Here is a 16,895-nt window from a genome sequence, read left to right as displayed (position 1 = left end):
CTTATCACACAAACATCATTTTTCATCATTTATCCATTCCTACTCAAGATAACCCTCACCGTGTGTACTCTCCCTCCTGCCAGCCGGTTGGCCGGAATAGCACCCACTACGCAGCCTCAGGGTGAGAAAAAGCAGAGCTCACATTCCCAGGCCAGCATCAGTCCCCCAGGGAAACTCAAGTCTGACCAGCCCTTCCTGAGGCCGTCCCTGCCTGTGTGTTGGGTTGCCTAGGCTTTGCCTGTGAATGCTGAGCCATTCACACTGAAGTGTGAGGCTCCAAAAGGCCCCCAGTGTGAAGCTGCCTGATACAGGACCGCTGCCCCTGGGATGTGTCTTGTGGGTGATTCTAGGTGACCCTCAAAGCCAAGTTGCATGGCCTGTTTCTAGTCCCTTCTCCACTGCTCGCCACTAGAGCTGCCTATTGCTGTTGGCCCCCTTCACCCCTGAAGGCCCTCTGTTCAGGGTCTTTGGGCTACAGCTAGAGAGGGCATGTCTGCGTCCCCTCAGCCCCGTCCTCCACAGGCTCCACAAGCCTGTGGTGGGCGGGGCTGTCACATGGACTCAGGCCCTGACTGCAGGGCCAAGAGTGGACATCCTCTTGAGGCCCTACACCAAGTTTCTAGGTTTTCTGCATGGTTCAGAACCTAAACCACTGGTATAGAGATACATGGAGACTTCACTCAAGACTTCACCTGTGTTTCTAATGAGTTGCTGCGGGGTTGTGTTCACCCTACTTGATAGCTGGCGATGGGGATGGGGGGTCCTGACCTGGGGTGGCCTCCGTCAGGCCAGCTTGAAAAGCTGCCTACATGGAAGGACAGGGCACTGTGGGGCTGTGGGTATGTATAGTACACAAAGTTCTATTCTACACTCATCTTGGTGACTTTTCCCAACAACTGAAGGTGACACTTAAATCAAGTTTGCAGCACTGAAGAGGGAAGCACACTCTTAAGACTCAACAACATGACATTCGTGAGACCTGTATATGTCACAGAACCAGCCTGCTGTATCAGCCAGTGGGGCTGATAGGTACGGGCTGGTGGCTGGCGGGCAGCAGTCCTGATGAACTCCCCGTCGCTCCTCCCAGACCCCAGGCTCTGCACGAGCCCCCAGGAAGCTCCTCAAAGTCGTTCAGGAAAGTGCATCACAACCTGGAATCAGTGACCCAAACGAGGAGGACATGCCTCACTGAGTCACAGCTTCAGAGGAGTAACAGGAGCACCTCCCATGCACTGTCTTGCACCAACATCTGCATGGCTCACGTCAATCACGGCCTTTCCCTAACACTTGCATTCCAAATACTTAATTAAATACCAGACACCACATTTTACAGGTCTCTGAACTTTTAACCAGTAACAGAAGATAAAAATGTGTCAATTTCTTTATAACTGCACCCTCTAGTGGCCCATCTTGTCCATGAAAAAACAAGCAGGTGAGCGCACACTTGCACAAGCACCTGTCTTGTTACTCAGAGAACTGTCCAGTGTCTGCCCACGCCTCCTACACACACACACACACACACACACACACACACACACACACAAATGGTTTACAACAAACATAATATAACCATGGATCAAAAAATTATCTCAAAATATATTTATAATACAACAGACCATGATGTGGCTCTCTCTAGCGCTTACAGTCAGCAGAGTAACAGGCCTTTGGGCTTAAAAAGGGAACCCGGCAGGCAAGCCCCCTACATTCTCAGCGAAGCCCTGCCTTGCAGGGTCCTGGTTGTGAGCTCGGCCCTCTCCCGCAGCGTGCTGGCCTCCTCGGCACTGTGGTGCGCCTGTGCACTCTTCAGCAAGAAGTGGCTGATGAAGAGCTTCAGACCCTCACGCAGCACGCCCAGCTTTGGGTTGTTGGACACCCTGGAAAGGAATCGTACAAACAGTCAAGCCATGAGTCGTCCACCTGGGTCTCCATTCTAGGGAGTCTCAGACAGGGAGACAGAACGTAATTTCTTTTCAAGAGAATTCTCAATAAAGAATTTAACATATTCTATTGGCTAGACATCACCATTAGTTTGCTACCAGGCAGGTTTCCTATTCCTGAAATCTAATGTATAAGATACCAGCTTAAAGATAAAGGGAAGACAACTAAATCTCCAGGCAGAGCACAACTCCTGCTTTATGCATCAGCCTGGGAGAGCACAGCACCTGTCCGTCTCTTCTCCATGCTGGATCAGAGCCGGCTGGGAACATACCTCATGAAAATCAGGCTAAGATCCTCAACTTCTGTTTCCATTAACAGCATAGATAACACTTTCCGCAGGAAGTGGACTCTGGGTTTATCCAATTCACTGAATTCAACCACCTAATTGTCAGAATACAGAGAAAAATAAAGTTACATTGATTTAGCCAACTTTCTATTTCTTTATTTTTTTAAAGATTTACTGATTTTAGAGAGAAGGTGGAGGGGAGTCAACTTATAGCTGCTTCTCAATGTGTCTTGACAGGACAAGTCCGGGGTTTCAAACCAGCAACCTCAGTGTTCTAGGTCAATGCTTTACCCACCGTGCCATCAAAGGTGAGGCGGAAATGTACTATTTTAAGGTACCAGATATAAACAATTGTGCCATCATTTTCATTGCTTTTAATAAATTCATCTGTTATACAAACCTTCAAAATAGAAAGCGGAAGTGATTTTGTCTTTAGTAAGTGGGCCACCAGATGAACCAAATTAGAGAAATTAGTGGCTGGCAAATTTTCCAAGTCCCGAAATTTGTCCCATATACTGAACTGGAAAGTCATCTAATATAAGAACGAAAAAGATGAAAAAAAGTTTAAATGCAACAAATTACGAGAGTAAGTCACTAAAACTATAACCTAAAGGTATTCCACTTATTTGTAGTATCCTAGGAATACAGACGTTGAGGACAGCCACACTGTCCTTTCTGACATGGTATAGTTACTGGAGAAGGCTGCACAACATTTTCCCTCAGATCAGAACAGTTATAAAAGGATAGTGCTGTGTCGAACCACAGGTGCTCTGCTGGTTAGCAGCCGTGACAGGCCTCACCTGGACCAGAGAGGTGACAGGTGGAGATGGCGTCGCAGCATATACCTGCTCTCCCTGTGACCCAACTCAGGACGCCCATCTGAGCTGGGCTGAGCCTGACAGGATGCTGAGAGGGGACAGCGGGGCCCGGGGACCTGCTGGCCTTCTAACAAGTTACCTGGAACCTCCTTTCATAGTCGCAGAACTTGCTGGCCAGGAAGGCGTAGAAAGGGTTATACATTTTCTCCTGAAGGCAGCAATCCATGAGAACATGAACTATTTCCCTCTCCTGCTGGTCCTTAAGTCCAAGCCTGCAACACAGACAGCAATGATGAAGGACTCTTCTGTTGGCTGAGTCTGAGCAGGTATGAGCCCTTCTGAGCACAACACCGTGTCTGGCAGTTCAGTTAAAAGGGAGCCAAGTAGAGGAAGTGGGGGTAACAAGACAGGAGAGACAGGCCGGCCTTGTCCCCAGCCTCTCTGTCTCCCAACCATGGTGACCATGGGGGGGGGGGGACCACACTGATCTGTGGGTTCTGTGCCAACTACAAAGGCCTGTAACTGGTCCCCGAGCGGGAAGGAAACAGATCTAACACTTGATGCTGGGCCCTAAGAACCAGGTTCGAGTCACGGCACTGACCTCCTTCCAGTATGGTAGAGTCTGGACAAGTGTCTAGTCCTGTAGTATCTGCCTCTATTTCATTCTGAATTACTATCAGTTATGTTTAGTAGTACCCTGTGAAGGTATCCAAGTATGTTTTATAGCTTATTTAAATTTACAAATAGAAAGGCATCCTTAATCTGGAAATTTTATAAGCAATTCATGACAACTAGATTTCAATGAGAATGTACTACAACCTGGAAGCACCAGGGGCCAGTGGGCAGGAGCCAGGCCGCTGAGCCGGAAGCTGGGGCCAGAGCGAGAAGCAGTGGCTCGGCAGACCTGAGCCCAGACGTAACCTCGGCCCGTTACTTCCTTGTCCTTCGTTCAACTGGGCCGAGCACTCACACACATGCTTACTTTAGAAGCTTCTCAAATGTGTCCAAGAAATCTTCACTGGTCATAATCGTACAAAATATGTTTCTCCTGACATTGGTATTCATCCTCTGCTTTCGGGCAAGTTCCAATATCTTCGCGCTAACCTGAAAAGAGGGACGACTGAGACACAAATCACACACGTTTTAACGAGATCTGTTCTTTTGGTTTAGTTGTAGTTGCTAAAATAATGTGTATGATTTTGTGGCTTGACCGAAGCCTAACTGTAAACTGCAGGCACATACATGCATGAAAATGATACTTTATTCTTGGTAAACTCCCCAGGAAGACAATAAACAGGAAGGGCAAAGCAAGCCCAGGGGAGAATACCATTGGACTTGGGAGACCTCCCTTGGTGGTGTAGTCCATCAGCCTGACCAACAAGAAACAAAACAGAGGCAAATGGTCACGGCCAGAACAGCAATCGTGACGAAGTATGACATGGGACCTGGGACAGGAAAAGGGTATTAGGGGAAAAAAGAAATTAGGAAAACGTATGGACTTCAGTTAATAATACAAGGAAATGCAAAGATTTTGGCCAATCGAAAACCCAGGTTAGCAGCCACCCCACCTGGGGAGCAATGTTCTGCATTGTCTGCAACCAGCAATGTTCTGGTCTGTCTGCAACCTGCTCTGATATTCTGGGCCCTCAAACCAGTCAACCTGTAACTCTTTTATGTAACATGCTTTGGGACTTGAAACAAATCCTTTAAAAAGTAACAACAGAAATTGAAATAAATTGTACCACAGAAAGTAGCAATTTCTGCAAGGTGTTCAAATAAGGCCATGTCTGCCCATTCCAATGACATCCAACAATAGTAATAAGGTGACCACCCCAGGGAGAACCACAGTGAGGCACCATGGGGACACAGCAATGTGCCCAGTAGCAGTGGGCACATACCGTGCCTGCGAGCGGCTTCTGCAGGGACTTCTGCTGACTGCTGTTGATCATTGGGGTCCCGCTCCAGGCGGACCCCACGATCCACCAGCGCCCTGTCTGCTCAGCATTCAGGATGCCGTCCCAGGACACACGCAGCTGAGTTTCTGCGCCTGAGCCAGCACCACGCACCTGGTGGAAGGAGAACTGGTGAGACACTTCAACTGGTCCTGTCAGTCTACCACCACCCAGGCCCTGTTTCCGATGGCATTTCTGCTGCGTGCAGACTGTGATGAGTCACTGACAACTGGGACCTTACCCTGTTTGGAATAACGCCAAGTGAGAGGCATGGTCTCAGGACTTGTGTCTGAGTTCTGCTGTCTGAGTTCTGCTGTCTATCTCCCAAACTGTCTTTGGAAAGTTGTCACAGCAGGGCAAGGGGCTCAGGCTCAGAGGCCACCATGGAAGCTCCTTCCAGTTGGTGGAGGGAATGCGACCAAGAGGGGCCTGGGATCTGCTGGACTCAGTGATTCTGGATCTGACCAAAGACAGGGCGGAAGGACTTGCACTGACTGAGGAGGGTAGTGGGTCTCAGCCATGGGCCCACGTCAGAAACACCCAGTGAGCTTAAACAGACAAGCCCCTCTTTCCATGCTGACACCACTGGCCTGGGTAGGGCCCTCTTCCAAAGGGATCAGAAGATTCTATTGTGATTCTGAAGATTCTATTGTGATTCTACTGCACAGCCGAGCCAAATACCACAGATGAACTCACAGGGAACCCCTGCACACGGGCCACTTGCAGAGTGTCACCACAGAAATATAGTTACCACTCGATCCTCAAAACTCTTAATAATCAGATGGGCCCAGTCAACGCAGAAGCACAAAACCAGTGAGAAATGAAAGTGATTTACCAAAGTCCTTTGTAACTTCCTCAGTTTCTCTACAGGCTCAGGGTCATAGCCCGGAATCTTCCGCATATCATTGTTCTTCAATGCCAACATCGTCTCTAGCATAAACCGAATCTTAAAAAATAAAAACAAAAGAGAAAACCATTATTTCAAATTGCCTATATACTGACCCTTCAACTTGGGAAGAAATAAGCCAACTCTGTGCACATGGTCCTGTTGATAAACCAGACGGTCTCGCACAGATTGTCCCCATTCACCAGAATGGCTCACTCAAGCCTCTGCAGTATTTTAATATAAATTGTGTTAACATAAATCCGGCACCTATCTCTACAGGGACCTTGACCACTACCCACAGATCTCTCGTTCCCTCCTACTACTCCCTCCTGGCCCTGTGCTCGGAGTCGCCCCCATCTCTCCACTACATTTGTGATTCCTTCCCCACTCTTGGCCTTTTTTTCTCTTTTAACTTGTAAACTGAAAATAACGTCACACTTGGAGAAAAGTTGCAAGAATAGTACAGAGAATTCCCAGACATCCCATTCTGAGATTCCCCAAGTGTTAAATTTTTTTAAAAAAGATTTTATTTATTGATTTTACAAAGAAAGAAGAGAGAGAAGAGGGTGGAGTGAGAAGTATCAACTCATAGTTGCTTCACCTTAGTTGTTCATTGATTGCTTGTCGTATGTGCCTTGACCAGGCAAGCCCAAGGTTTCGAACCGGTGACCTCAGCATTCCATATCAACACTATCTACTGCGCCACCACAGGTCAGGCCCCAGGTGTTAGTTTCTTATGGATACAATTAATACCATAAACTCACCTACTGAAAGTGTACACTTAAAGTATACTCCAAGTATGCAACTATCTCCATAATTTTATTTATTTGTTTGTTTGTTTATTTATTTATTACAGAGATAGAGAGAGAGTCAGAGAGAGGGATAGACAGGGACAGACAGACAGGAACGGAGAGATGAGAAGCATCAATCATTAGTTTTTTGTTGCGCGTTGCAACACCTTAATTGTTCATTGATTGTTTTCTCATATGTGCCTTGACCGCGGGCCTTCAGCAGACCGAGTAACCCCTTGCTCGAGCCAGTGACCTTGGGCTCAGGCTGGTGAGCTTTTGCTCAAACCAGATGAGCCCTCGCTCAAGCTGGCAACCTCAGGGTCACGAACCTGGGTCTTCCGCATCCCAGTCCGATGTTCTATCCACTGCACCACCGCCCAGTCAGGCTATCTCCATAATTTTAGAACATTTTCATCATCTCCCCAAAAGATGCTCCAAACACTTAATAGCCAAGCCCACTTCCCTAGCCCCCAGCCCTGGGTAACCATGAGTGTATTTCTCGTCTCTGCCAACTTGTTTTTCTATTTTTTTTATTTTATTTTTTTTTAATTTATTCACTTTAGAGAGGAGAGAGAGAGAGAGAGAAAGGAGAGAGAGACAGGGGGGAGGAGCTGGAAGCATCAACTCCCATATGTGCCTTGACCAGGCAAGCCCAGGGTTTCGAACCAGCGACCTCAGCATTTCCAGGTTGACGCTTTAACCACTGCACCACCACAGGTCAGGCCCAACTTGTTTTTCAAACTTGACCTCTGGGTGTTCACCCTGGGTAACCACGAGTGTATTTCTCGTCTCTGCCAACTTGTTTTTCAAACTTGACCTCTGGGTGTTCAACAGGGGAATTCGTTTTTGGAACACTCAGTCCAGCTCCTGTGACCTTCCTCCTGCTCTCCCTTCCCCAACCTGCAGCGGTGTGTTTGCATGTTAGCGCCCTGTAACCCTGAGGCCGCCCACCTCACAGCTTCAGGCTCTCCTCAGAAGGCTCACGCCACACTTCTGCCCAGTGAAACAGGGACTGGCATTTCAGGATTTCAGAAATGGGCCAGTCTTCCCTTTGGAGCTCATGTCTCCTTGTGCGTGTACTGCTGCGCACTTAAGGCCCAACCCGAGAAATTGGGCTGACCCTGTCCCATCCTTTCCTCCACCTGCCCTCCCCTCCTACCCACACATCTGGTATGTCCTAACTCCTACACCCACACTACTGTCCCAGACCCCTAAAGGGGCATCTCCCTGCCTGACCCATCTCCCTTTTCTACACTGCATCCAAAGTGACCGTTGGCAGGAGCACTTCGGTGTCATTTTGCTGCTCAGAACCCTCTAGGTGCTTCTGGGTGAAAGCTCACCAGCCTCCGCCCTGCCCCCCACAAAGCCTCTTCCTGCCCCTCACACACCCCTTAGGAGCTTTCCATGCCTTCCCGTGCCTCTCTATCTGAAGAACAGGAAAATGAGGCAGGAGCTGTGATCAGTCCCGTTTTCTAGAAGGGGAAACAGGCTTAGAAGACTCAGATCACACGACCATCCAGTGGCCGGCTGAGCCAGAAATCCAGGTGGGCTAACATCAGAGCCCTGAGCCACATGGCCTTCCTCTGTATTTTTTTTAACGGATAAGTGTTAAATCAATCAATTCCTAAACTCACAAAACACCCGAATTCTTAGTAAATAAACAAGCTTTGTTCAAATATTAAGGATAAAGCCATCAAATCACACGAGGCAGAAAATAACAGCAGCTATTAGGAAATAAAATGTGATATTTACCCTAAACACTTATTTTAAGTTCTGGTCAGTTTCTGAGCATTTAGGCACTTAGGAAGCAGGTCAAGTGGTGCATCGTACCCTGGTCTGGTCCTGGAACCTGCTGCCTGCCCCGCTGGCTTTGGCCTGGGTCTCTGCAATCAGTTCCTTAAGTGATAAGGCATCATCCTTTCTCAATGAAAAGCCAACATTTCTCAGCATTAACAGGATCAGTTCGATATCTTTTTCTGTGAAAGTTTTAATAAGTTTCTTCAAAACATCAAAGATGAGGAGAGACTGTACCACGTGGAAGTTATACAGATGGGCAATGATGGTAAACAGGTTATCACACTCTTTGCCTTTATGCCCCTGTGTATAGATGGCATCAAACTTCCTCACCACAGCCTCCAGGAAGTGAGCTCCGACCTGGACAGAGAAAACAGACGGTCATTGCAAACACGTGACAATTGTGCCGGCAAGTTACTCTCAGGGATCCTTCTTCCCTTTGACAAATTTAAATGTTTACATTGAAAGGATTAGTACTTTTAAAATGAACATATAAGTATGTATGTGGTAGGACATACACTCCAATGTTGACACTCTGGATTCTGTGAGGACATTCTTGTCCTCATAGAACTGGAATTGAATGGACACAGCACTGGAGAGCTCATCACTCTGGCGCGAGTTTCAGTGGATGTCATTAGCTCAAGTACCATAACGACCTTCCCAGAACAAGTCATTTCCGGTGTCCTTCTTGCCATTAGTGAAGGTTATGTGACAAGGGGACCAATCACCTCATGTTTTCAAGTCCAGTGAATTTCTGACATGCGGTAGGCGGTCAAGGTCTATGGGTTTACTATAACTCTGTGAAATTCTGTCTGAGCGAAAACCATTCTGGTTATGGAGTACCCCAGTCTGACACAGGACTGTGGGGGGTGCTAGGAAAGCCCTGTCACAGTGCTGATAGGGCACCAGGGACAGCACCTGTGACTCTGTCACACTCTGTAACAAAGAACAGAACTCTGCGTCGTGTGTGAGGATGAGCACAGCTCTTAGAAATAAAACTGTTACTTCAGAAGACCAAACCCCTGAGTGGCTGATGCATGTGGAGCCAGAGAATCCCAAGCCCAGAGGCCCCCAGAGACCGTGCCTGTCCTGCTGCTGCCCTAATGCCCAGCAGGTGTCCACTTTCCACCTCTTGGGCAGAAGTCACCTGACTAACCTGCAATGAGCAGTTATGAATCCAGGCTCCTGAGGACACTCATCACTTGTAAAACTTGCTAGACCAACTGTAGAGACCGCCAGATGGTGGCTGGTGGGGGAGCTGAGCTCTGGACGGGGGCAGTGTCTGCCCCACACTGCTGTAACTGTGGCCCCCTAACAGCATGAAGGAGAGCTCATTTTGGTGAGTATGTGCATTATAAACTATGAGTCCCCCTCTGTGAGACCCTCGATGACTCAGACTAGGGCAGCGGAATGCATGCTGGTCCAGGAGCTTAAAATATATCCCAGAATCCATCCCCAGCCATGGTTTGGCGACCATCACGCAGCTCCTTTGGCTTTGCCATACTCACAAAGTGGGGTACAATCAGCATCTGCCCTAGTCACCCCACTGCGAGACTGCAAGGACAAGCTCATCCAGTAACACCTACAAGGCACCAGCGTGGAGCCAGTGCCCCATACACTGTCTGAGTTAATCCCGACAAAGACCCCACAAGGAAGAGCTGCCGCAAACCTGCTTCAGATAAGCACACGGGCACGGAGGTCTGGGGCCTGCCTGGTGGCTCCAGGCCCAGGTCCTCCACTTATCTCCCCACTGGGGGTCCGGTGGCCTTCTTACTTACGAAAATTCAATATTCCATCCAGCATGAACACCCCATGGTAAGACCACACACACCACCGCCTTTTGCACATCTGCATAAGTCAGTGTTCGAGGCAGCATAAGAGGGCACTAAGAAAATGAAGGAAGGTCCATGACCTCAGCCCAGAGGAAGATAAACTAATAAATAATAAAGATGTGGTAGAATGGGCCCAATACAGAGGTACCAGTTAACCAACATCCAGTATTTTCTGAATGTGATTTAGAATGTGACACAGGCCCAGCTATGTTGGGCTGTCTCCGGCCTGCCCTGCAACAAGCACGTTCTGACACCCCGGCAGCCCTACCTCGATTCCCACCGTGCAGTGAAGGATGCTGACCAAGAGGACGTGCTCCATCACCAGCCGGCTGGGCATGGTCATGCCTGGAGCGCAGGCGCTCAGGAGGACGCCTGTCAGAGTGTCATTCATGTCCTTCCTGCTGTGGGCCATGTATAGCTCCTCCAGCTGTCCGCTGATGGAGGCCATGTTCAGCTCACTCAACCTGCAGACAATTGTAAACACAGAGCGACAGGGATGTTTCAGATTAGAAGTTACTTTCTAGGTTAATTAAGAAAAGAAAAAGGAAAAGCTCTCAATACCATCAATACACCCATATCCTATTTTGTGTATACACGGCTCACAAACAATTCTTAAACAGCACATTCTGCATGTAACACAGTCCTCTGGAACCTTGCTATAATACTATAACATAACTGCCATCTTCCCAACTGAAATACAGCCACCGTGAAGGACACACAGGACCCACTTCAAGACCCAAGGCTGTGCTAAGGATGCTGCAAGGCTGACCCTGGCCCAGTGTCCCCAGGGAACCTTTTTTTAACGTCAGTATGTGCTGTTGGGAAAAATTCCAACTTCCCCTTTTTCTGCTGACATAGAAATCCTTAGTTCCTAAACTCTGAGGAAAAACAGCTGTTTCCTGGGTGGGAGGGGAGGATGTCTGTGCTCACACTGAACAGGAAAACAGCTGGTCTGGTAAAAGTCCAGGAGATCCATAGAAACAATATGCTGTTTTCATTAAAAAGAAAAATTTTAAAGCAACAGGGGATGTGTATGACCAGAAGGGGTAGCAGGAGAGCTGTGTCACACAGGGCCAGCTGTCTGGACCATGACGCTTCAGCTGTGCACATGCAGACAGGGGGATGGAGGACCCCACTCCTGACTGGGAGGGCCACCTTGGGCTGGGCCCTTGCTTCTCAGAAGAACCGCTTGGGCACCTGGGCAGCTTTCAAGCTCTGAAGGGTTCAATGTACCAAAGAGAAAAGGTGGGCACCCTGCTTGCCCAGGTCTGGGTCGGCTGCATCAAGATAGGAACAGAAAGAAGCCAATCAGCCATGCCCCCTCACTATGCTTTAATTCCTGGGATAGCTTCTGTATTTCTAGAAAAGAGACAATTTCTTTCAGTGACAATGTAACAACATTGCGAGGTTACCTGTTAATTAGGCCTTGGACATGCTTCCTCAGCCTTTCTCTCTCTTCCCTTTTCTGGGCATCCACTGTCTCCTCAGCTCTCCGGATGTGAGGGGGGATATACTTTTTACCATCTTCACAAAGACTCTGCAGGAAAGGACAGAATTAAATGACAAGAATTGGCAGAAGCTGTAACTATTGACCACAGCCACTTACTAAACCCCAGATACTTACCGAGTGCTCAGAAGAACCCTGGATAAGCATTCCTCTGAGTGTCTGTGGGCTCACCATCTGTGTTGATGTTAGTACACTCCCCCAACCTGCCCTGCCCTCTGTAGTTATTCAGACCTGGCTGTGCCTCTATGGGTCTCCTGACAGAATCTTATATTCTATATTTTGTATGGAATATAGAAAATATAGAATATAAGGGGTGGCATAGCATGGCAGCACCCATACACCAAAATTAAATGGGGTGGCATTTAATACACCTAAATTAAATGTACCAACAATTTTGGAGGGAAAATGTCCTAAAATAATTTCAAACTCGTTGAAGACTAGTATCTAGATTTTCCTAATATCACAATCAACTCACTGCTTACCATCTCCTAGATTATCAACTGCAAGGGTTACAAACTGTGATCACCGACCAACATTTCTTGGGCAGCACCTAAGTGACAAGCCTTTGGGAGCCATCTGTAAGGACGATCCTTGTCGTTAGGGAATTTAAATTTAGTTGGAGAAAGCACACTGATGTACATGGAAATGGTTAGCCTTGACACCCCAGAGTTTACACTGCATGTTAACTAAATCACAACAGGCTATGAAAAACCAGGAACAGTCAAAAATAATGTTCTCAGAGAGGAACTACAGCACTCAGGAATTACTCACAAAGTGCAAAAAGAGTGAAGAAAATGCAGCTCACTTACCTAAGATGGGAAGAGTCCCAGAGCTGCCTGACACCAACAAAGAAACGCCATCATGAGAAAATGAGGCCACGCCTTGCTAGTAGGAGTAACATATTTAGAGGCAGAATGAGGAAACAGAGTAGCCACCCTTTACCTGCAGGAGATCTGTTCCAAGTCCTCCATTAGTACCACAGACAGTACTGATCTTTACATACAGACCATTTCACTTAGAGGAAGCACTTTATGGCTTCTTTTTGGCATATCCAAATTGCCAGCATCACTACACTTACACTTTGCGGCCATTATTAAGTGAAAAAAAGGGTTAGTTGAATACAAGCAATACGGCTACTAAGTGACACAAGGACGTGTTGCAAATAAAGCATCTTCGATGGGCAGGACAAAGGGATGATTCCTGGATGGAGCAGGACAGTGTGAGATTTCATCACGCTTCTCAGAACATTATGCAATTTAAAACTTAAGAACTGTTTCTTTCTGTAGTTTTCATTGAATTATCTTTGGACCACAGTTGACAGGAGGTAACTGGATCCATAGAAAGCAAAACCATGGATAAGGGGGACACAGTAGTGAGACAGAAATAAGCAATTTCATTGGCTGCCTTCAAGGTGCACGTTGGGGTGAAGATGGTTTAAGAGGCAGGGGAAATCCGTGCAGGCCTGAATGCTGTGTCTGGACCGTGACCTTGATCTTCAATGTGAGAGTATTCAAGTAAGATCAGCTCAGTGTTTTAGGAAGACTCACTGCAGGAGCAGTCTGATGGGTGTGCGTGCGTGTGTGTGTGTGTGTGTGTGTGTGACACACCCAGGTTTGGAGACTGAGGCAGTAAATGCAGAAAGGAGACTACTACCCTTAGGACAATAGGTTGGAATGGCCAGTTAGTCCCTGGACTAAAAGGTGTCTAGACCCACAGGTTGAGAACCGCTGCTCTAGAGAGATTTTTTTTCCCTTAACTCTTCATTATACAAATTTAAAAACAAAAGTAGACAGGTCCTAGCCAGTTGGCTCAGTGGTAGAGTGTCCGCCCGGCATGTGGAAACCCCAGATTAGATTACTGCAGGGTACACAGCAGAAGCACCCATCTGCTACTCCACCCTTCCCCCCTCTCCTTTCTCTCTATCTCTCTCTTCCCCTCGCACAGCCAAGGCTCCATTGGAGCAAAGTTGGCCAGGGCGCTGAGGATGGCTCCATGGCCTCCGCCTCAGGCGCTAGAATGGCTCAGGTCACAACAGAACAACGCCCCAGATGGGCAGAGCATTGCCCCCTGGTGGGCATACCGGAGTATTGTCTGTCTGCCTCCCCACTTTTCACTTACACTCTGTACCATCTTTTTTTTTTTTTTTTTTTTTTTTTTTAACTTTAGAACAAGAGAAAATCATGGATGCACAGTTTCACTTATTTATGCCTTCGCCGGTTGATTCTTGTCTGTGCCCTGACACCGGAATGAACCCAGAACCCTGACATAGTGGGAGGACACTCTAACCAACTGAGCTGCCCAGCCAAGGCCCCTCACTGTTTTAAGGGGAGTCCCACAGGGCTGAGATAGTTTACACATACCTGATCTGCAGTGCCAACATCCTCGGAGGAATTTTCACTCCTTTCTTCATCCTCCGCGAAACAGACTTTCTTTTCCTCCCATTTCTCCTTTGCTCTCCCTTCTGCTGCTGCTTTTTTTCTCTTTTCCTCCTGTTCCGCCTGCTGGTGGTCTTCGGTGTCAATGTCCGCGTCGCTTTCCTCCTTGGCGTCACTGTTCCCGTCACTCTGCTCTCCGGTGTCACTTCCCACGTCACTCTCGTGGACTGCGTATCCGTCCTCCCCGTCCTCACTGCTGCTGTCACACAAGCCACTCCGACCTCCCGACCCCAGGGCCCCCAGGATGTAGTCGAGCCCGTCGCGGGCGAAGCTGAGCGGCACGGAGCTGGCGTCGCCCTTCTTCCTGCGCTTGTTCAAGCCCAGGCAGCGCTCCAGCTTGCGGATCTCTCGGTCCTCCTCCTGGTTGGCCGCCAGGAGCGCTCGTATCCGGGCGGCGTGGGCGGCGGCGGGCCGAGGAGGCGGCGGGGTCCGGGGAAGCCGCGGGGACGACCCGCCGCCTCGCCCCCCGGCGCCCTCGGCCGGGGGTCCGCTTGTCGCCCCGGCCCCGCTGCCCCTGCCTTGCGCGGGGCCTGCGGTCCTCTGCAGCCGACGCGCCTTCCGCAGCTGCCGATTCTCCTTCCTCAAGTCCTTGCAACTCTTCCTTCCTCCGGGACGCGCACGCCGCTCCGCCCGGCGTTCCTCGCGGCCGCCGGAGGCCTCGCCCTGGCAGGTCGCCTGCACGAATTCTTCAACCGCTAGCTTCAGCCGTTTCAGGGGACCCACACCACCGCTCCCATGCCCGCGACCACCTCCGCGCTTCCCGCGGGCCACGCGCCTCCGAAAGCCGCTCCGCTCCGACGACCCTGCGCCCGTGGAGGCCGCCATCTTCCGGACGCACCAGCGCTGACTTCTGGAAGTGGGCGGGGCTTCCGGGAGGAGAACGGCGCAGGGCCGAGCGGCGACCCCTGCCGGTCGGAAGGCGGCAGCGCATGGAATCGCGCAGGCGCGAAGTGTCTGTCCTCATAACACGTTTTAAACTGACGGGGTCCGGATGAGTACAGAAATGTATTCCCACGTAATATAGGCAAACCCTACAGATTATGGCCAAAAGGCCTCTTCATGACCTGCCACACAAGGAACCGTGCTTGGCAGGGCGTGAATGTTTTCACATGTGGGTGCATTTCCCTGGGTGCGAACATACCGGTAGGAAAATGTGTCGTGTTGTTTCTGCGTGTATTTAGGAATATTTACGGGGAATCTTCACGCTCAGTTTGCTGTTCTGAGACTTGTATTTTCCACTCCATCTCAGGCCTCTATGTCTCCGTGTGCCGTGTAATGCCTCTCCTGGGGAGACACGACTTATTCCTCTTCTGATAGACCCCCAAATCCATGCCTACAGGAAATCGTGAGGGTAACCGTTACCTTATTTGGGAATAGGGCCTTTGCAGATGTAACCAACCTCGGAGAAGGTCTATGGATTAGGGTGGGCCCTAACTGCAATGACTGGTATCCTTGTAGGAGGGAAATGGACACACACAGGGAAAAGGCCATGTGACCTGGGGCACCGCGATGGGGTTGGGGGTGGGGCAATGCTTCTCTATGCCAAGGAATCAAGCATGACTGGCCACCACCAGAAATCGGGAGAGAGCTCGACCGATTCTCTTTTGCAGCCTCAGAGGGAAGCAACCTTGATTTCTGGGAATGAGTCGTCCACAGGCTAAGGTGGGAGCCCCGAAGGCTGAATAAGCATCAGTGTGGAGAGCTCTGAGCATTGCCCACCTGCAATGACCACTATCCTCTAAGTTCCTGGAAAGAAGGGACAGGGAAGGAGGGGGCTTCCAACTGCAGCCCGCAGCACGGGGGTGAGGAGCCGGAGGAGGGGGTGCCCGCCCCTACCTCCCTAGATACTTTCCATCCTGTGCCCCAGCCTGTGGGCCTGTGGGTGATTTCCTCTTGCAGGGCCTGGGGATGAGTGTGCAGGGCTGTGCAAGAGAGAGGTGCGAGCAGGTGTGAGAAAGCATCTTCCACCTGTCCCCTCCTTCAGTGCTGTATGTACTCAGCACCCTTGCTGCCGCCCATCCGAGTCTCTGTAGAGTCTCATATCTGTTGTTACACTCCCGGTCCCATGTCTCTCTGGTGCTATTGGGAAGAGGGAGTTGGTCACCCTTGCTGCTACCCCACTGAACAGGAACCAAGTGAATTAAATCCATTTATTCACACAGAATGCTTAGGTGTTCGGCACACGGAAGCTGCTCAGTACATGTCAGCACCCTCCTGTCAGCGGGCCCCTGTGAGTCCTCAGAGATCTGGACACTGTGTGGCTCTGGCTTCCTCAGGGCTGGGTTTTCTTTGCTCTGAAGCCATGACTTCTAAGTCTTTGTGGGGGATTGATGTGGAAAAATCTCAGGATGTTTTTCAGCCCCCTGATCCTAATGCGAAGGTGGCCTCTGGCAGTTATGCTGGCTGCTTCTCACCTGGAGGGGCTACGTACCTGCCAGGCTGCAACGTACTAAGTCCCGGTACTGCAGACTAGCACGGCTCCTAATAACAGTGCAGATTAAGAAAACACACTTATTAAGAAAAAATACGACCAGGAGATCTGTTCAAATGCCGATGGCAATATCCAAGTGCCCCATAGCCCCAGTTTGCTTTATTATATAGCCATATGCAAATCAAGGAAGTCCTTGTTACAAAGTTACACATCTGAGGCTAAAGC

The 16,895-nt window shown here is 49.4% G+C and overlaps 1 protein-coding gene across 2 annotated transcripts; it reads right to left on the bottom strand.

Annotated features, from left to right (window-relative positions):
* Positions 1-1,571: 1,571 nt before the first annotated feature.
* On the bottom strand, positions 1,572-15,079 carry NOM1 (nucleolar protein with MIF4G domain 1). Of its 2 annotated transcripts, none has more exons than XM_066236499.1 (11): positions 14,165-15,079; positions 11,710-11,834; positions 10,599-10,761; positions 8,502-8,825; positions 5,830-5,940; positions 4,941-5,108; positions 4,025-4,146; positions 3,182-3,314; positions 2,625-2,756; positions 2,210-2,319; positions 1,572-1,874 (listed from the first exon to the last, which is right to left on the bottom strand). In XM_066236499.1, exons 1-11 carry the CDS (start codon positions 15,062-15,064, stop codon positions 1,700-1,702), a joined length of 2,463 nt encoding a protein of 820 aa, XP_066092596.1. In that variant the 5' UTR covers positions 15,065-15,079; the 3' UTR covers positions 1,572-1,699. The 2 variants fall into 2 exon arrangements, with proteins under 2 accessions (XP_066092596.1, XP_066092595.1); XM_066236498.1 differs by having other exon boundaries at positions 1,573-1,874; positions 10,566-10,761.
* Positions 15,080-16,895: the final 1,816 nt, after the last annotated feature.

The sequence above is a fragment of the Saccopteryx bilineata genome, chromosome 6, assembly GCF_036850765.1.
Source record: "Saccopteryx bilineata isolate mSacBil1 chromosome 6, mSacBil1_pri_phased_curated, whole genome shotgun sequence".
Lineage (NCBI taxonomy): Eukaryota > Metazoa > Chordata > Mammalia > Chiroptera > Emballonuridae > Saccopteryx > Saccopteryx bilineata.
The sequence above is the reverse complement of the archived record's forward strand: the minus strand, read 5'-3'. Positions and strand labels throughout refer to the sequence as shown.

What these genes read in the sequence shown, in the direction of transcription:
- NOM1 (XM_066236498.1), bottom strand. Translation starts at nt 15,064, where the DNA reads ATGGCGGCCTCCACGGGCGCAGGGTCGTCGGAGCGGAGCGGCTTTCGG. An exon ending in GTCCAAGGCCTAATTAACAG is followed by an intron (nt 10,762 to 11,709) that starts GTAACCTCGCAA and finishes AATTGTCTGCAG; the next exon opens with GTTGAGTGAGCTGAACATGG. An exon ending in AGAAGCCGCTCGCAGGCACG is followed by an intron (nt 4,147 to 4,940) that starts GTATGTGCCCAC and finishes CCCTCTTTTCAG; the next exon opens with GTTAGCGCGAAGATATTGGA.